The 26,658-nt window shown below is 40.3% G+C and overlaps 1 protein-coding gene across 1 annotated transcript; it reads right to left on the minus strand.

Moving 5' to 3' along the window:
• Window positions 1-223: 223 nt before the first annotated feature.
• mrps11 (mitochondrial ribosomal protein S11) lies at window positions 224-26,397 on the minus strand. The gene is made up of 6 exons (XM_072278138.1): window positions 26,251-26,397; window positions 20,189-20,320; window positions 16,362-16,460; window positions 14,092-14,221; window positions 5,206-5,271; window positions 224-663 (listed from the first exon to the last, which is right to left on the minus strand). The coding sequence occupies exons 1-6, from the start codon at window positions 26,313-26,315 to the stop codon at window positions 556-558; spliced, it is 600 nt and encodes a 199-aa protein (XP_072134239.1). The 5' UTR covers window positions 26,316-26,397; the 3' UTR covers window positions 224-555.
• Window positions 26,398-26,658: the final 261 nt, after the last annotated feature.

Here is a 26,658-nt window from a genome sequence, read left to right on the forward strand (position 1 = left end):
CTGAATTAGCTCATCATACTATCCAACCTGCACTGGGAACACAGTGGACATTAAAAGATTAGAGTGGGGAACATGGCCAAGGTGGTGAGCAGCCAGACTTCTGCATGCATCTGATTTTAATCTATCTCTAATTCTTCCCTACAATTACCAGGCTACCACATCAACTTTAAAAAAAAAGTGAAGCTAATAGTTTTATAGTGCGAATAAGAAAAACTAACTGGCAAGAAAAGAAGCTTTTGAGGCAAAAGAGTTGCTGTGTTTTCAAAGTTTATTTTATGACAGTTCTTGTAGCTGTCTATGCTCATTTGGACGAAGAGTCTTGGAGCTGTGAAAATGAACACTTTCTAATCAGCCCCTTCAATGGGAACATGCAGAATTAGAATATCTCGTCATCATTTACCCAGCACAGTCCAATTTAGCTGTTACACTCACTCTTCTGACAAGCCTCTGATAATTAGAGTTCAAATGTTTCACGTTGCTGTGGGTTGAAAAGACGACATTCTAGAACAAATGACTGGTCCTTTTGATTCCTCCTTAGTTGCACATTTCAAAGGTTTACATCCTGCGTGCTTTCCGCGGTCGGCAGCCATTGTGGGGGATTGGAGTGTTGTCCGTAATTGAAACCACCTGGAGGCCACCCATACTTAGTCCTTTTATAGCAGACTGCAATGGAAAAATAGCAACTTAATTTTCTTATATCTATATCCTTAAATGTATTTAAAAGCATTGAACACCTTTTTAATCAGCAACTCTGTAAACTTATCCTGTCAACAGAAGTGTTCAGCTGATTAAAAGTTCAAAATGAAGAATTCACTTGAGGTGATAGGGAAAAAAACTTACCAGCCCTTGGGCTAATGAAAATCCACCTAGATTCATGTGCCCAGCGCTATCCAGTCACTTCTGCTTGAAAATGCTTACAATTATCATTTGAAAACATGTTTAGCAGCCCACCATAAATAATTTTAAGGTGATTGAAGGAAAGTATAGAGGCGATGTCAGAGGTAAGCTTTGTACAGAGAGCAGTGGGTGCTTAGAGTATCCTGCCAGGAATGGTGACAGAGAGTGATAGATGAGAGACATTGAAGAAACTCTCAGATAGCCACATATATGACAGAAAAATGGAGGGCTATCTCAGAACAAAGGTTAGATTGATCTTAGAGTAGGTTAAAAGGTTGGCACAACATCGTGGGCCAAAGGACTTGCACTGTGCTGTAATGTTCTATGTTCTATAAAAAAACAGCATATTTTCACTTAATGTCAGTGCCTGCTGGTGAATATTCACATAAGATGATGGGCTGATGGTTGAATGCCAACAGCATAAATGTACCCTACTGGATGGAGAAACAACCTTTATGAGAGAAACAAAAAAATGGAGAGGGGCAAGTATGCCAAAGGGGTATCATCAGAAACCAGGTTATAGTAATTGAAACAGAATAAACATTCAGACAATGATCATAACTGATGTACAAGCAGCACTGATGAATTAGATACCAACCATCAGCAAACAAGTGCAAAAGCCACAGTAAAATTCCAATGATCTACTATCCTACCAGACGGAAATCCTGATGGTACATCAGCTGGCTTACTGGGACACACTTCATGTGCTCCCTTTAATCTTGCATTAACCTCTCCAGGGTTCCAGGTCATATAGCTCATTAGGTTCATAGAACAATACAGCACAGCACTGGTGCTTCGGTCCAGGTTGTTGTGCAAACCTTTAACCAAATCCAAGATCAATCTATTGCTTCCCTCCCGCATTGCCCTTTGTTTTCCTTTCATTCATGTACCCAACAGTCTTTTTAATGTCTGCCTCTATCACCACCCCTAGCAGTGCATTCCATGCACTGGGTAAAAAAAAACCTCTCTGACATGCCTCCTAAACTTTCCTTCAATCACCATTATTTGCGTTATTGCTTTATTTTGTCCTACCTCAATTCATTGCACAATGACTTGATCTGTATGAACAGTATGCAAGATAAGATTTTCACTGTATATGCGACAATAATAAACCAATTCTAGTTGCAATTTCAATTCCTTGCCCCGTTGGTCCTTTAGTTCTCCAGCACTGTGAGACAAGGCTACGGAGCCACTGGTGTGGGATTGTCAGCTCTGTTCACTGTAAAGGAAGTTGCAATTGTCTTTGGAAAGTTCATTATATTAGTGTCCAACATCTAAATCAGGGGTTCCTGACGTTTTTTATGCCATAGACCCCTACCATTAACCAAGGGGTCTGTGGACCCCAGGTTGGGAACCCCAATCCTAATAAAGGTGAATTAAGCCTGTTGGTGTCATTTACAAGAGGAATATCCTGAAGTCTGGAATCTGATAGACTCACATTACTAAAGTCTTGAGGGAGCCAGATCATCAGTTTCAGTACAAATCAGACAAATTAGAAATAGTCAGGAAATAGTGCACTCAACAACATGAGGAAGGATCAGTGAGGAAATGCTCTACTTAATTGGAGACCTCAGTGGTAAGTTATTTACAATGCATATAAAAATCATTTATGGAGGTCAGAATACTTGAGCCATTGAATAATGCCCAAGTTAGACGTCATGCTTCACACATTCTTGATAAGGGGCCTATAGCTGGCAAGCTATTAAAATCTCATCTAGTGCATGTACATTTGTTCTCAAGTGCCACATTGTGTGTTTCTTCCTACATTTTCCCCACCATCATTTGGCCTGAAGCTTCACATTCTTTCAAGAAAATAAGAGCCAAATATTACAAAGCTTTATCATTGTCAGGAGGGATTTGACAGAACAAGCAGGAGGAACAAGGTGAATAAAACCTCACATTATGAATATGTGCCTATGTATCCTATCATTTTATTTCCCTATAAAATACAGAGACCAAACTCTTTCTAAAAAAAATACCAAGGTTGTCCATTTATTAGTCCTACATGTATACTTCTAAATAGGACACCTCTTCAATTTTATCTTTTATATGGCTTTAATACTCTCAGTAATTGTGATAAATAGATAAACCCATGGGAAATTAGAGCAACACTTAGAGAAAATGATTACAAAAGGAACTGGAATGAGAGTACGAAAGCATAAATAAGGGCAATGGGCTAAATAAATACTCTCCTTGTACCAATATTTCTACAAAGGTACAGTACCATGCAAAGGTCTAAGACACAGATATACAGCTAGGGTGCTTAAGATTTTTGCACAGTACTGTATTTGCCAACGTGGAGCGGAGAGTGAGTTTGTAAATCTGGTGGGAGCAAAGGATGTTGGGAATGGCGAGGGTGAAGTGCCGCTGGGGGGTGTGGGACAGATGGCAGAGAAGGAATGCCAGGGGCAGGGGATGGTGTGGGTGCAAGGCACACTCAGCGCTGAGACACCAGGCAAGGTAATTTGATTCCAAACAACTGGTTTATTGATCTTTACAGAATGTCCCTCTGGTGTTTCCCGCTCCATCACCTTTTCCCAACCATGATTCCCCTCTCCCTGCCCCCTTCCCACTCTCAGTCCACAATAGAGACCCATATCAGAATCAGGTTTATCATCATTCACATATGTCATGAATTTTCTTTGTGGCAGCAGTACAGTGTAATACATAGAATTATTACACACTGTACAAAAGTCTTGAGCACCCTGGCTATGTATATGTGTATAAGAATTTTGCACAGTACTGAATATAGTGGTTACTCCCACTAATTAGCCATTCAAACAAGTCTGAAGAAATTAAGTACTTAAGGACTAAAGCCAGTTGGAAGAAAATGCCCACATGGAGACTAACAACGGTGAGGTCTTACAGCAAATAGACTAATGCCATCAGTAGATGCAGCATCAGGTCTGGTGTACCAAATAAATGTTTTGTAAGTTAATTTGCTAAGAATTAATCTCTGGACAGTCTGGGGTATAATAATGAATAATGTTTATGTGCAGTGTTCTGAGAAGCCATCTCTAGGGTGTAAAGGCTTATTTTTCTTTCCAAAGCACGGAGGTAGTGGAGGGAATCAGCTTGTTGCGGCAAATGCACTTTCTGTTTCATGCTTTCTTAAGCATTCACACCACCCACGGCCCGTTAATGTGTTTTAGAATACATAATATTGGTTAACTGGAAGAATGATGTCTCAGTCTTCCTATCCAATTAGTATTTTATTTTTATTTTCTTATTGAGAAATCGTACTCTAACTGTAATAGAGTGAACAGGGAAAGTGGTCTTCAGAGGAACAGAACTAATACTCGGTTTAGGTAAGGTTCTTATTTCAGATTTGCACATTATACGAAGATACGTTTTTTGTTCTTTCCCCTATATCACCCCTTGTTTCCCAGATGCAACATCACTGTCGTTGTTGAGTGATTCTAGAACTTAAAAAATAGAACATATTCAAGCTGAACTAATTCTTAAACTACTGATGGGAATATTTTGTCCAGAAGCTGATAACTTTTCTCAATGTTGTGGAGCTGTACTTACATTATCAGACTAGAAAAATAGAGATCTGAAATGAAAATATTGCTGAATTAAAATAAAAAGAATCTGCTGACCTCACTTGTGGTAAGACTAGAATCAGATACAAATATGGATGGTCCTCAATTTCCTTCGAGCCAAGCAACACACCCACCCTTCCCTCCCCCACCATAGTACAATACAACTAACCATATTATGGAAAGCCCATTACTAGTAAATTGGGCCGCAGTAGTAATATCAAGCAAAATTTGACACAAAGCCATTAAAAAAATCTAATAGGGGTGGTGGTGTTAAGGAACGTCTTAAAGAAAATAGGGTGGAATGGTACTGTAATGGTTAGTGTAACACTATTATAGTGCCAGCAACCCAGGTTTAATTTTACTGGAGATTTCAAATGTAATGCACTACTTCCTTTTTCACGATTGAGGCAGGTTCCTGCTCCATCTTAGTTTGAAGTAAGTTGTTTCAAAGTTTTTAAAACTCAATAGTTTTCAAAGTATAGGCTTCTAAACAATCTAATTGTTGGTCTACAATTGTTTATCTGAATTATTTTGTGTAATAGTGCATCATACAATAAACATTTCAGGACATATTAATACAAAAAACACTCAACGATATATTATTCAAATTACAAACAATTGGTGGTTAAGCAAGTATGTACTGAGATCTCAAATATGCATTTGATAAATGTTTTTTTTTTGCTTTGGAGACTCAAAGGCAACAATAAACAGGTGATAGAAAAGGTATTATGGAAACATCAGCAATTGAAATGCTGTAACTCACCATCCTGCCAGGTCCCAAACCTTTCACCATCACACGAACAAAGTTTATTCCCCGATCAATTGCTTTCTGTCCACAAAACAAAAATTGCCAAATTTTATTTAGGATTTTATTTATTCTAAAAATAATGTTAAGATTTTTTTTAAAAAAGCTAATTCCCTTTCCCCTCTGCACTCTCATCAATGATGGTATCTTTTTAATTTCTGCTAACATAATTAATTGTTATTCCCATTTGTTTTTGCTTCCCCTCTGATTTTCCTTCTTATAATGTCCGTTATCAGTGACTCTTCACTCTTGGCCTAGCTGTTGATTAAAGATGCCATGATACTGTCAACAGGAGGTGCATTTTTGTGGTATTCATTTCTCTGAAAATTGACTGACGCTGTTCTGGCAGTAATGGATTATACCAGTGGAAATCTTCCAATGTAATGATCATCTTTGATGGGAAACTTTCATTATCAGAGAAATTTACACACTGGCTGGAGGGAACTAGGAAGCAAAATTCATCACATCTAAAATGTCTACTTAAGGAGATCAACAAATATAAACTTTAAAGAATATCAGCAAGATCTGTGGTAGGATATAGTTTTGTGGTTCAGAAACAGTACTTCATTAAGTTTGGCAGAACAAGGAGGAAGTTTTAACAGAATACTGTCAGACCCAACAAAGAAAACATGGTGGCTGTGGTCTTGGATGTTTTGTGCCAGTGTAACCTGTTTCTGTTGCCGGTGCTTACATCTTGAACATGTATACCTCAAAAGCGTGCCAAGAAGTTTAACTTCAGAACTATATAATAGACCTGAGCTGCACTAATTACACAGTAAATAAACAAAATCATGATAAGTTATAATGAGTTATATTCAATCTTAATTAATTCAACTTGTCAGTGTATACTTTCCATATACAATTATTTGATTAGCTTCCTCCTGAGCCTAGAAAAAGCTACTGCTTGCAACTTCCCATTTTAAATCTTTTTTGTTTTCCCTCAGCGATTGAAGGGTCTATAACAGAATAATGAACATTCAGAACATCAAACAGTACAGCACAGTGCAGGCCCTACGGCCCATGACGTTGTGCTGACCTTCTAACCAACTCTAAGATCGACCAAAACTTTCCTTTCCATATAGCCCTTTATTTTCATCAAAAGTTCGAAGTTCAAAGCAAATTTATTATCAAAATACATATATGTCACCATATACAACCCTGAGACTGATTTTCTTGCAGCCATTCTCAATAAATCCTCAATAGAATAACCATGATAGGATTAATGAAAGACCGCACCAACTTGAGAGTTCAACCAGTATGCAAGACAACAAACTGTGCAAATACAAAAATAAATATTAATAATAAATAAATATTAAGATCATGAGATGAAGAGTCCTTGAAAGTGAGTCCATCGGTTGTGGGGTTGTGTTCAATGATGGGGCAAGTGAAGTTATCACCTTTGATTCAAGAGCCTGATGGCTGCGGGATAATATCTGTTCCTGAAACTGGTGGTGACAGTTCTGAGCCTTCCCAATGTACCTGCTTCCCAATGACATCAGCAAGAAGGGAGCATGACCTGGGTGGTGGGGTCTCTGATGATGAATGCTGCTTTCCTGCGATAACGCTCCATATAGATGTGGTCAACGGTGGGAAAGGCTTTACCTGTGATCGACAGAGCTGTATCCACTACTTTTTGTAGGATTTTCTGTGCAAGGACATTGATGTTTCCATAACAGGCTGTGATGCAGCCAGTCAATACACTTTCCACCACACATCTATAGAGGTCTCAAAATTTTAGATCCATGTGCCTACCTAAGAGTCTCTTAAATGTCCTCTACCACCACCTATGGCAGCAAGTTCCATGCACTACCATGCTCTGAGTCAAAAACACTTCCCTCTGACATCCCCTTTATACTTCCCTCCAAACACCATAAAATTATTCCCTCTCGTATTTCTATTTCTGCTCTGGGGAAATGTCTCTGGCATACCACTTGACCTATGCATCTTATCATCTTGTACTCCTCTATCAAGTCAGCTTTCATCCTCCTTTGCTCCAATTCAGTGTATTGAACATTCAGTATAGTGATCCATGGTATTGGTTCATTACCTAATGTCTTGGAGCTTTATATTAAAAAAATCTTAAAACACTAATTTTCAATATCTCCCCCCCACCCCCCCGCCACCCCAAACGCCCAAATTTACTCTTGGAAGGAATTGATCAATAACAGTTCAAAATTTGGCATGTTTGTATTTAAAGTTTATATATCTCAGACCCATAGTAATGTGTTTGATTGTCAAATGGCCTCTGAAATTGGATACCAAGTACCTCTGTTTAGAGGTAATAAGGGTGGTCAACATATTCTTGATGTAGTAGCAACAGTCACATCCCATGAATGACTGACGAAGAAATAATTACAGATAGGCAACAGAATGGCAGATCAACACAGGCATTTCTCATGGCATTTTTGGTGACACACTGACTTTATCATAAGAGTGTTATGCTACATAATGTTCAATGAATAATTCAAATAATAAATCCTCTTACAGCCACAAAGTCCACCCATAATATTTATAGTTTAATCAGCATTAGGTGAGTAAACAAAAATCTCTCTTCATAATGATTACTTTTGACTAAGATGAAACTTTTTCAGTTAATAGCATGGTTTTGATGAATATTCCAAATAATGTTGTAAACAATAACAAACTATAATTGCGACAAATTTTGATTATTAAATTGGATGACAGGAAATGTAGCAAAGAGGAACGAAGACTTTAAAACAAAATATTGAAATTATCAGTGATCATTCTAAGCTTCACAAAACAAATCAGAGGATGACCTGTTACTGAGCAACTCAAATGTTAAATCAAGGTACAAGTTTTACTTGATAAAGCACGGCTTTGTTTCATTTTTGTGGGAGAGATAATTGTGAAGCCAGTACAAAAAAGCGACAAATCATGACATAACTTTTTTTTTAGTTGAGTGGAACTTCTTGCAATGTAGTATCAATGAAACATCATTGAAATACACACAAAAAGCTACAGATAATGCAACTCTTGAGCAACACATAAAATATACTGGAAGAACTCAGCAGGTCAGACAGCTTCTGCTCCCTTCCTTTCCAGTCCTGATGAAGGATCTCAGCCTGAAACTTTGTCTGTTATTTCCCTACATAGATGCTGCCTCACTTGCTGAGTTCCTCCAGCATTTGGTGTGTATTGATCTGAAATGTTAACTTAGTTTCTATTTTCACAGATGTTGCCTGATCTGCTGAGTGCTGTCAGAATTTTCCTGTTTTCATTTGAGACTGAGTAGAATTTGTTTTACTGGAGCGGTTCTGAGTTATCTTAAAAAGGGATTTAAGAAAAACAAGAGAGCATGGACGGAAGATAACAATCTAGTTTTTATTTTAAGATTTTTTTTTCAAAAAAGTTCCCGAGCTGGGGCCTTTGCCATTCTGTCAACGTAGCTTGGAAATGAGTTACCTAATCTAATGTCACCCTCCAGCACTAAGTTTGGAAGCCTGCAGGTCAATGCATCCAAGTCTTTTTTTAAAATGTGATGAGGATTTCTGCCTATCACTCTGGCAGCCAGTGAGTTCCAGACCTCTATTATCTCTGAGTGAAAGATAATTTCCTTATCCCCCATCTATTCTTTTCACCAATTACAATGAGTCAATGTATCGCTGATTTTTGACTCCTTTGCTAAATGAAATAGATCCTTACTACTTATTCTTCTATCTCTTTCAAATTTTAGACATCTCATTTGTCTCTCTTCAGCTTCCCCTATTCCACCTTAACCACTATTACCAGCTGCCAGAGTGATTAATAAAGACTCAGATATGAACTCTGGAGCACCGACCTGCAGGGCTCTGAACCTAGCGGTGGAAGGTGACACTTGTTTAGATCAGCTCCTTTCCAACCAGAATAGACACAGTGGGCTAATTTTCACTTTTTCTTTCTGACTGGTTATGCATTTGTTAGTTCTATAACTTCTCCTCATTGCTATAACTTTTCATTCCTGGCAACTTCCTGAAGTGCAAACACTTCTGCTCTGTAATGTGGCAATGAGAATGATCCATCATATTAAAGGTGTGGCCCAACCAATGTTGCATCATTTCAAGCATAACCTGCTCTTACAAGCTTTGGTTAATAAAGGAAAACAACCCATGTGTCTTTCTCACCACAAACAAGAGAAAATCTGCAGATGCTGGAACTTCAAGCAACACACATCAAAGTTGCTGGTGAACACATCAGGCCAGGCAGCATCTCTAGGAAGAGGTACAGTCGACGTTTCAGGCCGAGACCCAACACACGCAAAATGCTGGAGGAACTCAGCAGGCCAGGCAGCTTCTATGGAAAACAGTACAGTCAACATTTCAGGCCAAGGGGGCGACTGGACTCTTTTCCTTAGATGCTGCCTGGCCTGCTGAGTTCCTCCAGCATTTCGTGTGTGTTGCTTGGCTTTCTCACCACCTCATTTACCTGCCTTGCTATCTTTGTAGATCATATTATCAATGACTGTCCACAAAGAATGAATTATGACTGGCAAATAGGCAACTGCATGGCTTGGCAATAACAAATCTGCTGATTGACCGACAGTAAGTTACATAGTTGTAAAATTAAATCCTGAAAATAAGATGGATCTTGTACAGAACATCATGGACTGAATGCTCACTGAAATGAACATTATCATACGTACCAAGATGTTTATTATAGATATGAAAACTGTAAAAGCACAAATGACTCATTTGGAGTTAATATTCCTATTGTGCTTACTATGTGTACTTTTCTGCACTATTTCATGGTGATAGCACCACCTACTGAAGATATTCTTTACTATGCAATATGGTAATTACACTATTTTTGAAATGCATGAGCAATTCTTAACATCCATGTCTCTGCTCATCTGTGTGTCTACAAAGACATACAGAGGTACATTCAGGATCTATTTTCTATCTTCTGCAAGACAACGTCACTTCATGAGTATTGTAAAATCACAATGACTGGAGTTGATCAAGTTGACTAATAGAATATAGTTCAGTCAGTGCTAGAAAACAAGCACAGATGCAGTGATTTTATAGACTGATTGAAACTGAAAATAGCAACATTCATTTGCGGGAATATTACTTTTGTTGTATTTTTTGCACAAAATATTGAACGTCTTCTTGGAAAATATGTCATTTGTTGCTAGAGGCAGCTGTGGAGGCCAAGTATTTATGTATATTTAAAGCAGAGGCTGATAAATTCTTGATTAGTCAGGGCATGACAGGATATCGGGAGAAGTTTAGAGATTGGAACTGAGAGGAAAAATGAATCAGCTGTGATGGACCAAGTGGCCTAATTTTGCTCCTGTATCTTATGGTCTAAAATGTGGGCTATTGGGGTTAAGCAGCTCATTTTGCAAACAGATACTGTTTCAGGAACACAACAAAATTAAGTAAATGAGGGTATACAATCAAGTTTTGTTTCAGTTGATCAATCTGGTAAATGAAACTCACTGTTACTTTGAAGAATTCACATAAATTTAACAGAAATATGATGACCAAAAATATGTAGGTAGGACAGTACTCATTTCTAAATAAACTTCTAATTGAAATGCAGGCCCATCTCATGTTTCCATCTGATCAACATAATTGCTCCAAGAGATGTTTAGAATTGTAATTCAAGTTGCAGTGGATTTAGGTGGTTAAGATGAATGTGTAATATCGCCTTACGGTTGAGTTTTTAAGTCCTTCCCATCTGTCAATTTTTTATTACAGATGTCTGGTCATCTGCAGCTAGGTTCAAATCTCCTTGCAGTTTCATTCATCAACAATCATAGTTAAATTATGTAGGGTTAGATTATCAGAATAGTTATTTATAGTGGCATCATAACTTTGCAGGGTGCCAGTCTTCTGTGAGGAGCATCTCCTAGCCATTAGTGCAAATAAAGCTGTCTTTTAAGAGGCTATTGAACAGGATGAATACACATTCCATCTTGAAATACATCAGACAAGATTGACAGGAGTGGAGGGAATTGGAAATGAGTGAAAGGAAGTTACCATTTGGGCACAAAGTGTAGCTGGCAGATATAGAATGGAATGACATGACACCTGAACTGTTTAGTGGCTGATAGCTGTGATCCTATTAGCTGATACAAAAGGGTGTCCAAAGGACATCTCTATACACTATGTCCAGGGACAGGACCAAGTATGGAAAGCAAGAAGATACTGAGCAACCTTCCCAAGATACAGCTTTAGTGTTAATTGTGGGTAGAAGCCCTGTTTCATTTGTCAATTATTTTGATTTTTACAAATCATTCAGGCTGAACCCTCAAATAAACTTACTGCTTGAAAGTACCTCCTGCATATGAGATGGAGTAGAGGACAGATTAACACAAACAGATTGGACAAGTGATCTACAGGTTCTCCCTGGTCAGGAATGCCTGACTTATGAACAGTCCACATATATTAATGAGCATTTAAGAAGTCATGTGATTGTCATGCTAGTAGATGCAGTGCCGCGGGAATCTTCTGCCAAGCAGGAATTAGGTTTGTGTCAATGCCATTGCTCACAGTAAAGCCCTCCCAACCATCGAGGACATCTACGTGGAACACTGTCATAGGAAAGGAGCATCTAACATCAGATATCCTCACCACCCAAGCCATGCTCTTTTCTTGCTGCTGCCATCAGGCAAAAAGTACAAGGGCCTCAGGACTCGCACCACCAGGTTCAAGAATAGCTACTACCCCTCAACTATCAGGCTCTTGAACAAAAGGGCATAACTACATTCACTTGTCGATCCATTGAGATGTTCCCACAACCAGTGATCCCACTTTAAAGACTCTTTATTTTGTTATTTCATGTTCTCGTTATTTATTGCTATTTATTTATATTTAAATTGTATAGTTTGTTGTCTTCTGCACTCTATTTGATCTTTCATTGATCCTCTTATAGTTACTATTCTATAGATTTGCTGAGTATGCCTGTAGGAAAATGAATCTCAAGGCAGTATGTGTTCCGATAATAAAATTTACTTTGAACTTTCGACTTTTACATTGCTTTTGTTAGCCGTATATTTTAACTTTAAATATGTTGCCGGGAGACCACATTTCTGATTTGCAAACTGTTTGGCATACAAACAGTCCTTAGGAACGGGACCCTGTCATAACCTTGAGAAGATCTGCATTTCCACTCTCTAATATCTAAGTAAACAATAAAATACACCTTAAGATGTAAATGTACAAATGAAAGCTTATTCCAATTACACCTTTCAAGAGTATTACATCCCATGGTATTTTAATGTGGCCCTTGATGAATACAAGATTGGCTCCTATACTGCCAGTATCCCTGAACAATTCATTTTGTTCAAGGTTTCAAAATTCAGATCTGGTAGAAAGCTTGCATTATAAAAGTAGTTGCCACTATCCACCGACTAGCATCCTCCGGTTGATTTTAGTTAGGGACAGATCACATCTTACACAGACTGATTCTTCAGAATATATTCCCCAAATCAGAGTTTGTAGAATCTCCAGGAGATTGCTCATCCTCTAGTTAGGGATTCTGAAAAGGACTTGTCATAATAGAAGAAGAAAAAAAATCAAATTACCTAAAAAAAAAGCATAAGGGGAAAATGATATAGCCCTCCCTCTAAGTGCGGGAAAAAAGTTTAAAACAGATCAAGAAATGCTATTATTCTGAATTGAATAACACCCTACCACTAGAAATCATCACTGATGCCAAAGACACAGTTTGAAATGCACCTAATTTTAACTTACTCAAGGAATGTACATTAGACCTTTGGAAGAAACCATAAAGTAACTTATGCTTCGATTGCAATTATATTTTTAAAGTCTATAATGGTATCACCAGTGCCCATGACCATAAACCAGATCTTCATGCTGAGTTAGCAGGTGGGTTACCCCAAGAGTTTTGCACTGCTTAACTCTCTTCCCAACATCTGCAATTCAGACAAAATTGTTTAGCTATACGTTCTTGAAAATTTACCTCGAGGCTTAAGCTAACACAGGTCCAGTAAGTAGGGAATTGGTATATTGTGCTTTAAGAAAAAAGATAAATTATGAAAGACTCAGGCCTTCTATTTCTTAAACACAAAAATGAAAAAATTCTCAGCACTGTTTCTAATCGATAGTTTAATATTTCCCTGTAGATAAAAACACGATGCAAATGTATAATGCATGGATACCTTGGCTGATACCACTAACTATTGTTGAGATCCAGCCTGACACCAATCGAGAAACTGAAAGAGGACTATTGTCTGCCAGTCTGAGGAAGATATTGTGTAGAATATTTACAGATTCTCACTAGGGAAAGAGCTAATGTTATTGATGACTTTATGTGTGCTTCATGGCAAGGGACATGAATTCTTAGAAATGGAGCCAGTATCAGCATCAAATGGTCCCCAATGAGACAGAGGATGTGCTCAATGCAGAGTGGTTCCCTCCACAATGTTCAGTCAAGCACTCCCAGGACACATCAACTCTCTCTCTCCCCTACAATAACAATGAATCAGTGCCAAAAAAAAATAAATCACATGGCAATTTGTACTACAATAACATGGGAGTTCTATTTCTCACACCAATCACCTTTGTAGCCTCTCTAAATCAGTATGCTCGAGCCTGTGAGACCATGTTTACTATTAATTAAATGACACTGCCCAAACTTATTTCATGTTGAAATCACACAGCCAGCAGAATGCAAATATGTTATAGTTGCTCAGATTGACTGCAGTCTTCAGCAAAAAGAATCACTGTGTAATCAAGTCTCTAAAGGAAATTTGGTGAACTCTGGATTTAGGGATTCATGGATTTTATTAAAAAGTGTCAAAAGTGTCAACAGATTCTCAGATTCACTATGTATGAGCAAGTTAGCTATCCATATTGGGGAGAAAAAGTGTTGCTTTACCGCTGCTGCTGAAATGCCGGCCGTCTGAGCAGCAATGGGGGTTCCCTTCTTTGCATTCTTAAACCCTTCGGTACCACATGAAGTCCGCACCATACTCTGCCCATCGTGGGTAATAACTTGAATATGCGTGCTATGAAAAATATAATGGCGTTTAAGAGAGAGAGAGAAAGTTAAGAAAACAATCAATAGAAATTTGTAGATTACCTAATTACCACAAAGTTATCTTAAATTAGATAAAGAATGCTTATTGCTGATGCACAAACCCATGTCAATTATAGCTATGCTCACAAAGACATTGCTCTTCTCTATCTGGGCTGCAAGAGACCCTGACATCAGATTGCTCTGATGTGCTTTTCTTATTTCCTGCAAAAGTCACCATAGGACCTCCCTGGTTCAGATCTCTAACTGGTATCAGACTAGGGATAGTTCAGTGGCTCTGCTACCTAAGATGGTATGACTATTATTTCAGTCCGCAGAAGAAAGTGTTGCCCAGTAAGAGAGGATGGTACTAAAACGTGGAAGTCGAAAACTTAGCAATCAACTGATACATAGAACCAGTCTGCCAATGAGAGCATATTCAAATACTGATATTGTCAAAAAAATTACGATTTACATTTGCACAGAATCTTCAAGAGAAAAAAGGAGACCTACACACACACACGAATACTAGTAGAACTCATGCAAGTCAGGCAGCACCTATGGAAGAAATGCTTCCTGATTTGCTAAGTTCCTCCAGAATTTTATGTGTGTTGCTTTTCTCAGTATCTGTAGCAAAAAACCCTGGATGTTTCAAGAAAATGCAATGAAAAAATGAAAAGTAGAACAAAGAAAGAATTGTAGTATGGAAAGGCTAGTTTAAAATGACTTTCAAGAGGTATCTGAAAGGAAAGTTAATTGAAAAGGCAGAAGAATTCCAAAATCAGGCCCAAAGCAGTGGGAGAGTTTCTTGGGAGGAGATAAAACATGTCAATGTGAAATAAAAGAATCAGAAGAATAAAAATTTGTAAGATTATTTAGGGTTGGAGTCATTTGCAGAGATAAAGTGAATTGAGTCCATGAAGTAACTTAATCATAAACTCAGGAACTTTAAACTTGAAATATTGGAGCACCTGAACACAATCAAAGTTCACAAGGTCAGAAGCAGTGGATGGGAGAGGACAGAATGTGGAAAGGAAATTTTTGAATCAGCCGACAATCCTAAAGGCAGGTTAATGGGAGGGCAGCTGAAGAGAACTGGAATAGCAGAGTGTGGATTATACTCATGCAGATGAAGGTATCAGAGGCAGAAAGACTACGTCGGTTAATGTAATGAAGAGAGGGGGAGAGGAAGAGTGAAAGAATGCATGGAGAAACTAGAATTTTGACGTACATTGTATTCTGCATCAACTGGCTTGAATTAATTATTGATTGAAGTTAGTTGTTCACTCTAGTGTGACGCAATGTTAATTTTGTTTGGGCAATTCCTGATATTTTAAAAGTTCTATTTAAATGGAAGTTGTTGTTTTTGAGGTACAACAGACCCCTTACACCACTTTGAAGGTTATAGTGCTGTACTGCCTTCTGTACTACCATTTCTACTTGTCTCACCAGTTTGCCCAACCAATTTTGCTCCTGAGGACATGTTGTTTGCTAATTACCGTCAAGGAGTCTTAATACAGCTGATCATGTTTCACATTGGGCAATATGTCATCTAAAGCTTTGACTGTGACACCAACTACAGCCAAGCCCATTCTGTCCCAAATTAATAATACTCAGGTGCATGTTTACAAGCAAGAATCAAAACAGAGGAAGAGGAATCACAGCTAATGTTTTCTTCCTTGTAACTTAGAGCAGCAAAGGGAATAATAATGCTGCGACCTGTACGCAGCTTCTTCCAAGAGCAGCACAACCTTATTGTAGGATTTGGAGGCTTGTGTGCCTCAATGACCTGGACAGCTATGTTGCCTAGAGTCAGGGCCTTGTGCTTTGGCTCTTGGCAGGGTCACCCATACCAAGCAGGTGAAAGGGTAGAGGCCAGACTAAGAGTGGTCCACTGGTCTTCCAGATTTGGGGGTTCGGCTCAGGGCTAACAACCCCGACTAGTTAAAAGGAAAAAAAATTGTTATGGAAAAGCAATGAAAAATTCTTCTATACCCGTGTCTAATGGTATGGACAAACAGAGACGGAGGACCTTCATTGCTGCCCTAAGTGCCAGTGGCATAACAGGCTACAAAGAAGTATGCAGCTTAGCTCAGAAAATCTTGCTTTATGTATAAATTATCACCACTTACTTATTATATGTTGCCTTGACATGCACTATATGCAAATCTTCATATTTTTTGCCTTCCCAACGCAAAGAGCTCTCCTGTCCTGGCATTGGAGGTAGGATACTATAAATAACACAGAAATATTATTCATTTCACAATATAAATAATTGATAAACAAGCAAAACATTAACTCAAATCTTCCTCCCCAACCCCATAAATCACCTGTAAATAAACAAAAGTCATTATATTCCTGCCCAATATTATTAATTATTATTGCACAGGGACACTGTACTGAACTCCTGTATTTATGATTTGTCATTGATAAGTAATTACAAGCACAGTGTGATCAATAACATGGGAAGGCAAGTGGAAAGAATTCCCCCTACAAAGTTTCTTGGAAGAGATTTAAAACCAGCCCTATCCAGGCAGACATAGAAGGCTATTCTATCCCAGTTGAACACAATGCTATGAAAAAATCAAGCGGTCACTTCCGAGCAAGGATCAGTAGTGATGAACTTGGTTATCTTTTATGCTCTCTAAGCATACTGAAGTCAGTTGTGGTGACGACTCAACCACCCCCCCCTCCAAATTTCAAATGTGTCAATTAAAAATTGAAGTCAACTGTGGTAGCACCACCCAGACCATGTCCTCTTCTTACTGCTGCCATCAGGAAGAAGGTACAGGAGCCTCAGGACTCACACCACAGGATGAAGAACACTCATTACCTTTCAACCATCAGGCTCTGAACCAATGGGGATAACTTCACTCACCCGATTACTGAACTGTCTCCACAACCTACTTTCAACGACCCTTCATCTTATGATATTTATTTATTATTATTTCTTTTTCTCTTTGTTATCTTTTGCACGTCAGTTGTTCCTCTGTCCTATTGGGTGTGGTCTTTCATTGATTCTATTGTGTTTCTGGGATTTACTGAGTATGCTCACAAGAAAATGAATCTCAGCGTGGTATACTATATTTACTTTATTTAGAGATACAGCGCATAATAGTCCCGAGTCGCACCGCCCAGTGACCCCCAACAACCCTCAATTTAACCCTAACCTAATCATGAGACAATTTACAGTCCCCAATTAACCTTCTAACCAGTATGTCTTTGGATTGTGGGAGGAAACAGGAGCAGCCACACATTCCAAGGGGAGGATGTAGAGGCTCCTTACAGAGGCCACCGGGATTCAAGTCCAACATCCTAAGCTGTAATAGCGTTGTGCTAACTGCTACACTACTGTAGGACCTGTATATGACCATAAGACATAAGTGATAGGAGCAGAATTAGGCCATCTGGCCCATCAAGTCTACTCCGGCATTTCCTCATGGCTGATTCATTTCTCCTCTCAACCCCATTCTCCTGCCTTCTCCCTGTAACTTTTCACACCATGATTAATCAAGAACCTATCAACCTCCAACTTAAATACACCCAATCAGCTAGCCTCCACAGCCGCCTGTGGCAAAGAATTACACAGATTTTCCACCCTCTGGCTAAAGTAATTTCTCATCTTTATTCTAAATCGATGTCCCTCTATTTTGAGGCTATGCCCTCTGGTCTAGACTCCCCCACTGTAGAAAACATGCTCTCCATATCCACTCTATCTAGGCCTTTCAACACTCGTTAGGTTTTATCGAGATCCCATCATTCTGCTAAATTCCAGCAAGTTTAGGCCCAGAGCCACCAATCACTACTCTTATGATAATCTTCTCCTTCCCAGAAACACTCTCGTAAATCTACTCCGAATCCTCTCCAATGTCAGCACATTCTTAGATGTGGCCCAGAACTGCTCACAATAAGTAAGGTCTCACCAGTGCCTTATAAAGCCTCAGCATTACATCCGTGCTTTTATATTGTCATCCTCTCGAAATCAACGCTAACATTGCACTTGCCTTCCTCACCACCGACTCATACTGCAAGTTAATCTTTAGGGAATCCTGCACAAGGACTCCCCAGTCCCTTTGCAAATCAGACTTTTGAATTTTCTGCTTTTTAGAAAATAGTCTTCACTTTCGTTCCTTTTAGTCCAAAGGGAACTTCTTTGCCCATTCTCCTAATCTGTCAAAGTCCTTCTGCAGCCTTCCTGCTTCCTCAACAGTACCTTCCCCCTAACTTACCTTTGAGTTGTCTGCAAACTTGGCCACAAAGCCACCAATTCTGTCACCCAAATCATTGACATAGAATGTAAAAAGAAGCAATCCCAACACCGACCCTTGCAGACCCCCCCAGTAAGTGGCAGCCAACCAAAAAAAGCTTCTTTTATTCCCACTCTTTGCTTCCTGCCAATCAGCCAATTCTCTACCCATACTAGTATCTTTCTTGTAATATACCACAGGCTCTTATCTTATTAAGCAACCTCATGTGCAGCACCTTGTCAGAGGCCTTCTGAAAATCCAAGTACACAACATCCAATTCTTCTTTGTCTATCCTGTTTGTTAATTCTTCAAAGAATTTCAACAGATTTGTCAGGAAAGATTTTCCCTTAAGGAAAACATACTGATTTTGACCTATTTTATCATGTGCCTCCAAGTATCCCGAGACCTCATCCTTAACAATTGACTCCCAATATCTTCCCAACTATTGAGGTCAGGTGAACTGTCATTTAATTTCCTTTCTTCTGCCTCCCTTCCTTCTTGAAGAGCGGAATGATATTTGTAATTTTCCAGTCCTCCAGAACCATGCCAGAATCTAATGATTCTTGAAAGATCATTACTATTGCCTCCACAAACTCTTCAGCTACCTTTTTCAGAAACCTGTGACGTAGTCCATTTGGTCCAGACTTATCTACCTTCAGAACTTTCAGCTTCCCAAGTTCTTTCTCCCTAATTATAGCAAGTGCACCCTCTTCTGCCCCGACACTATTGAACTTCGGGCATACCGCTAGTGTCTTCCTCATTGAAGACTGATGCAAAATATTTATTTAGTTCATCTGCTATTTCCTTGTCCACCATTACTACCTCTCCAGTTTCATTTTCTAGTGGTCTGATGTCTACTCTTGCCTCTCTTTTACTCTTTATATATCTGACAGTTGCGTCATCCTGCCTTTGGAGTACTTCTTCTTTGGGATGTACCTATCCTGAACCTTCCAAATTTCTCCTGGAAACTCCAGCCGTTGCTGATTATCCATTATCCCTGCTAGGGTCCTCTTCCAATCAACTTTGGCCAGCTCCTTTCTCATGCCTCTGTAACACTCCACATCTGACTTTAGCTTCCCCCTCTCAAATTGCAGGGTGAAATCTATCATATTGTGATCACATGTCTCCTAAGGGTTCCTTTACCTGAAGCTCCCTAATCAAATCCAGTTCATTACACAATTCCCAATCCAGAATAGCCTTGCCCCTAGTGGGCTCAGCCACAAGTTGCTCTAAAAAGCTATCTCATAGGCATTCTACAAAACTCTCTCTTGGGATCCAGCACCAACTTAGTGTGTTGACATAATATACTTCAAGAATAAATTTTCTTTAACTTCTTACTACAATACATGTTAGACAGATCAGATTAGCATCAAAATAGTAGGATACTTGGTAAAGCTTTGTACTATGAGTAGACAGAAATAAACAAGGTACCTTATGCCTAATTCAAAGCCAGATTTGGCAAGCAAAGTAAAAATCCCTCTAAGCTATATAAACCAACTGCCTTGCTCCACTTGCAAGACCAGATTATTTTGCAATGGTCCTTATTAAAATTCTATTCCAAAGCAGAGGAAATGGATTGTTCATTTTTTAAATGTTACTATTTCTTGATGGTCACTAGTAAAATTATACCATTTAGATCAAAATTAGGCACCTGGTTACCTTAAAGAAAACACTAACTTAAAATAATGCAAATTGGGAAAGAGATGGAATACCTGAAGTCTGCTGCTGACTGCTTAGATTGTGTTAGCTCTGTAGAGGCTTTCTCCTTTTCTGTTGCTTCTTGCTGCCTCTGTAAACTTGTTTGGATTAATCGGCACTGGGCCTCCAATGAACAAACATGAGAACTAGGAGAACAAAACATGACCAATTTAACACAAACACAAATAAAACTCCATACAGGAGACATAGAACATGAACTGAATTTACTTTGATATTTGAAAGTCGTGATCACCTTCCCACAGTGATGAATTTCTGATCTCACTGGCACTACATTGGATTAAGCAAATGAAGACCATCGGTTTATGCTTATTATATATAAAGCAGAACTGAAAGTTGCATTTTTTTCAGAGATACTGCTTTATGAATAAGGCATTTTATGCGATGTACCTCATACGCAGATTTAGGCAGCTGATAAAAATCTCATGGTTCAATTACTAGAGGTCTCCATGCTCTGGCAAACATTCTTCTTCAGCTGCTGATTAAAAACAGATTAGCTGGTCATTCAACATTATCTTGTTTAGAAGTAGTAGACTGAAATGAATCCAGGACAGAAAGTCTGCATAAGGAGATGCAGAACTTTGTACAACAAATTCTAAAATTCTAATACTTCTGATTTTTATGGCTTTAAGTACTTCTTCAGACAATGGAAGAAAAGACTAGGGGATGCGAAGATGACTTAAGTCACAGAAAACAGACAACTTTGTAGGTGTTTGGAACAGAGTAAATTTATGGAGTTGGAAACATTTATGGTTAGAAATGCTACTTGACAGAGCAAAGATCTTAAGTTTTTCTTTTATGAACAAAATGAAAATTACTGCAAAGAGTAAGAAAGAACTATGTACAGGGTTATCAAACCAATTAATGTTTTTAAATACCATGGCAAAAAAAAATCTGATTATCTACCTTATCACTCCCCCTTAGCTACATCAGACTCATTCAGCCCCTAGAAAACAAACCCAGCCTATGTAATCTCTCCCCATGATGGAAGTCCAGGCAATATCGTGCTGAAGTTCCTCTGTACTGTCCAGTGCAACCATATCCTTCCAAAAAGTGCGGTGACCAGAACTGCACACAGTATTCCAAGTGCAGTCTAAACAGGACTTTCAGTAAAGTTGCAACAGGCGATTGGATAGAGAGAAGGACACTGTTCCCGTTAGTAGAACCAGGAAGCCAATTTAAAGTTTTGGCTGCAACTTTGAGTAGTGATTGAGCACAAGAGTATTGAAGGTATGTTGCAGACATTGACCAGGCAGTACTTGGAACACTGTATACGGTTTTGGTTACCCTGTTATATAAAAAAATTAATAAACTGGAAATATCACAGAAAAGATTTATGATGATGTTGCTAACAACAGGAATTCTGCAGATGCTGGAAATTCAAGCAACACACATCAAAGTTGCTGGTGAACGCAGCAGGCCAGGCAGCATCTCTAGGAAGAGGTGCAATCGACGTTTCAGGCCGAGACCCTTCGTCAGGACTAACTGAAGTAAGAGTGAGTAAGGGATTTGAAAGTTGGAGGGGGAGGGGGAGATCCAAAATGATAGGAGAAGACAGGAGGGAGAGGGATGGAGCCAAGAGCTGGACAGGTGATTGGCAAAAGGGGATACGAGAGGATCATGGGACAGGAGGTCCGGGAAGAAAGACAGGGGGGGGGGGGGACCCAGAGGATGGGCAAGAGGTATATTCAGAGGGACAGACGGAGAAAAAGGAGAGTGAGAGAAAGAATGTGTGCATAAAAATAGGTAACAGATGGGGTACGAGGGGGAGGTGGGGCCTCGCGGAAGTTAGAGAAGTCGATGTTCATGCCATCAGGTTGGAGGCTACCCAGACGGAATATAAGGTGTTATTCCTACAACCTGAGTGTGGCTTCATCTTTACAGTAGAGGAGGCCGTGGATAGACATGTCAGAATGGGAATGGGATGTGGAATTAAAATGTGTGGCCACTGGGAGATCCTGCTTTCTCGGGCGGACAGAGCGTAGATGTTCAGCAAAGCGGTCTCCCAGTCTGCGTCGGGTCTCGCCAATATATATAAAAGGCCACATCAGGAGCACCGGACGCAGTATATCACCCCAGTCGACTCACAGGTGAAGTGTTGCCTCACCTGGAAGGACTGTTTGGGGCCCTGAATGGTGGTAAGGGAGGAAGTGTAAGGGCATGTGTAGCACTTGTTCCGCTTACACGGATAAGTGCCAGGAGGGAGATCAGTGGGGAGGGATGGGGGGGACGAATGGACAAGGGAGTTGTGTAGGGAGCGATCCCTGCGGAATGCAGGGGGGGGGGGAGGGAAAGATGTGCTTTTGCCAATCACCTGTCCAGCTCTTCGCTCCATCCCTCCCCCTCCTGTCTTCTCCTATCATTTTGGATCTCCCCCTCCCCCTCCAACTTTCAAATCCCTTACTCACTCTTCCTTCAGTTAGTCCTGACGAAGGGTCTCGGCCTGAAATGTCGACTGCACCTCTTCCTGGAGATGCTGCCTGGCCTGCTGCGTTCACCAGCAACTTTGATTATGATGTTGCTTGTGCTTTTCGGTGGGGGAAATGGAGATATTGTGTAGACCAGGACTTTATTTCCTGAGATGTAGGAAATTAAGGGGTAACCTGATTTAGATAGATAGAAGTATAGAGGGGAGTGGGTCAAGCACAGGTAAATGGAATTAGCTCACTGGGTAACACATGGACGAGATGGATTAAAGGGCCTGCTTCCATGCTGTATGAACAGTTCTATGAGTGTTAAGCATGCTATAGACCATAATTGCCACCCTCTCTTGAAACTTTCAAGAAACTACAGACATGGTCCCTCTGGTCATCAATATTCCGTAGTGCTCTATGTCCTACTCCTAACAAGACTTCCTAAAACGCATTACCTCATACTTGTCAGGTTTAAATTCTACCTGTCAAACCTCCAACCACCTTTGATATGGGCTATTTTTCTCTCTCCATTAGTACAGTTAAATCTGCATGGCATATATGAAAGCACTGCTATTGAAATTTATTATGCTTGTTTACATTATTACCCCTTAGCTTCCCCCATTGGCTATAATGCCTGGACTTGATTCTCACTGCTGCCTGTAAATTCTCCTCATGACCATATGGGTTAGGGTTAGTAACTAGTGGGCATGCTGTGTTGGCATCAGAAACATGGTGACACTTGTGGGGTGCCCACAGCACAATCCCTGCTGACTTGTTTTCACTGTATGTTTTTCAATGTTTCAATGTACACATGACAAATAAAGCTTACCTTTAATCTTTAATTTTTCATAACCTATCCCCATTTAAACTCTGGTCTCATTCTATCACAGATATCCCCTTTGTCAGAGTCACAGAGCGGTACAGCACAGAAATAGGTCTTTCTGCCCATCTAGTCCACATCAAACTGTTATTCTGCCCAGTCCCATCGACTAGCGTCTGGAGCATAGCCCTTCATATCTGTTCCATTCATGTGCCTATTCAAATTTCTGTTAAAAGTTGAAATCAAATCCACACCCATCACTTCCACTGGCAGCTCATTCTACACTCTCACCACCCTCTGAGTGAAGTTCCCCCCTCATGACCCCCTTAAACATTTCACCTTTCACCCTTAACCCATGACCTCTACTTCTAGTCTCACCCAGCCTCAGTGAAAAAAGCTTGCTTGCTTTTACCCTATCCATCATCATTACATGGTCTATGACCATGATTGTTCTCGGCAAATTCTACAGAAATGGTTTGTCATTGCCTTCTGGGCAGTGTCTTTACAAGATGGGTGACCCCAGCCATTAACAATACTCTTCAGAGATTGTCTGCCTGGTGTCAGTGGTCGCATTACCAGGGCTTGTGATATGCCAGCTGCTCACCATGTGTGAGCACGTGGCCAAGTGGTTAAGGCATTGGACTAGCTACCTGAAGGTCATGAGTTCGAGCCCCAGCCTAGGGAACGTGTTGTGTCCTTGAGCAAGGCACTTAATCGCTCTGCGACAACACTGGTGCCAAGCTGTATGGGTCCTACTGCCCTTCCCTTGGACAACATTGGTGTCATGGAGAGGGGGGACTTGCAGCATGAGCAACTGCTCGTCTTCCATACAACCTTGCCCAGGCCTGCGCCCTGGAGAGTGAAGACTTTCCAGGCGCAGATCCATGGTCTCCCAAGACTAACGGATACCATAAGACCATCCACCACCTACTCCCATGGCTGTGATCGGGGTGGGGGTTGGGTGGTTAAGCAGGAGCTAAAACCAAGGGTGATCTGCAGGCTAGTGGAGGGGAGGAGCGCCTTACACCCCCTTTGGTAGATGCATCTCCACTCTGCCACCCAAACCCTACATATGCCCCTCATAATTTTGTATCCCTTTATCAAATCTCTCCTCATTTTCCAACATTCTAGAGAATAAAGTCCTGACCTATTCAGCCTTTCCCTGTAACTCAGGTCAAGTCCTGTCAACATCTTTGTAAACTGTCTTCGTCTTATCCTCTCCTCCGCTTCTCTATAACTATATTGACAGGACTTGACCTGAGTTACAGGGAAAGGTTGTCCTTTCCTCTCCTCCATAGATACTGCTCAGCCAGGGTGTCTGTCGCTCCATATTCCAGCAGCATCTGTGTCGCCATGTTTCTGGTGCCAACATAGCATGCCCACTACTTACTAACCCTAACCCATACGGTCACGGGGAGAACTTACAAACTCCTTACAAACAGCAGTGATCAACAAGTCCAGATAAAATCATTAATGGGGGAAGCTAAGGGGTAATAATACAAAGAAGCATAATTAATTTCAAAAGCAGTGCTTTTATAGATGCCAGACAGATTTGACTGTGCTAACGGAGAGAGGAAAACAGCCCATATCGAAGATGAGCGGAGGGTTGACAGGTGGAATTTTAAACCAGACACAACCTCAAACATTAATTCTGTTTCTCCCTCCACAGATATAGCGTGAGCTATAGAGCATTATCATCATGAATTTAATCATAACGAACAACAGTAAACAGGCCAAATAAACTTAGCTGGTAAATTTGGGAGAAAAGAAAGATATATACTTCAACATCACTTTAGGTCATACAGCAGCTGTACGGCATCCCAAATATATACAATTTATAAAGAACATTTGAAGAGACACACAGAAACACTGGAGGAACTCAGTAAGTCAGGCAGAATATATGGAATGACATGGATAGTCAACGTTTCAGGTCGAGATCTTTCATCTGGAAATATGGGAAGATAACCAGTATAAGATGACGAGGTGGAAGAGTTGGTGCAAGAACTGGCAGGAGATAGGTGGATTCAGCTGAGGGGGGAGGATGTGTTAGGAAGATGAGGGAAGGGGGAGAGTAGGAATGATGTTGGAAGCTGGTTGATGTTTGCTGGAAGTGACAAAGGGCTGGCCACCTTTTGATACCATTCCCACTCTCCACCACCTCACATCAAACCTCCTGGTTCACTTGGGAATCTCAGCCAGTTCCTGCTCCAGCCCTTCCTACCCTAATATCTTAATACGAGTTATCTTCCCCTTTCTTTCCGGTGCAGACAAAGTGTCTCGACCCCAATCGTCGACTGTCCCTTTCACTCCATGAGCTGCCTGAACTGCTGAATTTCCCCAGAACCTTGTGCGTTGCTCCAGATTTCCCACATCTGCGGTCTTTTGTGCCTCCAAAGAACTTTTGAAGTCTGGTGTCAGGAAAAGACTTGCTTTGCACAGCAAGATTTCACAAACTGAACCCTGAAGAGAATCGACTGTTTATTCCTATCCATATATGATGCAGATTTGCTGAGTTCCTTCACTATTTTGTGCCTGGTGTTTTGGATTTCCAGCATCTTGTTTTTACAAACTTAGTGTTATTGTTATATGCTGTACTACGTTAACTTAAGTTTGTCGTGCTTGTAATAATACATTGCTCTGATTTTCAGGGCACCGATACCCGGGGGTCTGGACACCTGAGATAATAAACCTGAATGTGAATAGGTGATGTTACATGAAGGATGTGTGTGTTGGGCCAAGGTGCTGACGTGGTAGCCCCTCTTCCTCTCCCACCAGCGCCTTGATTCTAGTTCACCAAACGGCCAGAGAAGGCGCTCCTACTTACCAGCCGCCTGTCACCGGCAGCAAGCCACGGCCCAGACCCCAGGCCAGGCTCCGCGTCCCCCACATTTTTAAACCTACCGCCCGCGCCTCAGACGAAGGCTTCTCCCATCACCAGGCCCAATGACCCCCTCATGACCCCGACCTTAGTGGGAGGGGAAAGGGTGTAGCACGACAATGTCCTTATAAAGATACACCCTTTATTCTCAACAGTAACCCTTCGGTTGACAAAAATTAAGAGAGCTTTAATAATAATATTCCAATACGATTCTCCCTTTCTGAGGTAGCTGTGTTTAAAGTATTTGCTGAAAAATGACGCCCCCGCCCCTGTTGGTCCCGCTCAATACAGACTGTTCCAATGTTCATGGGGGGAGAGTTAATATTAGTTTCAGAAATGAAGCAGAATCGTTCT

The sequence above is a fragment of the Mobula birostris genome, chromosome 14, assembly GCF_030028105.1.
Source record: "Mobula birostris isolate sMobBir1 chromosome 14, sMobBir1.hap1, whole genome shotgun sequence".
Taxonomy (NCBI): domain Eukaryota; kingdom Metazoa; phylum Chordata; class Chondrichthyes; order Myliobatiformes; family Myliobatidae; genus Mobula; species Mobula birostris.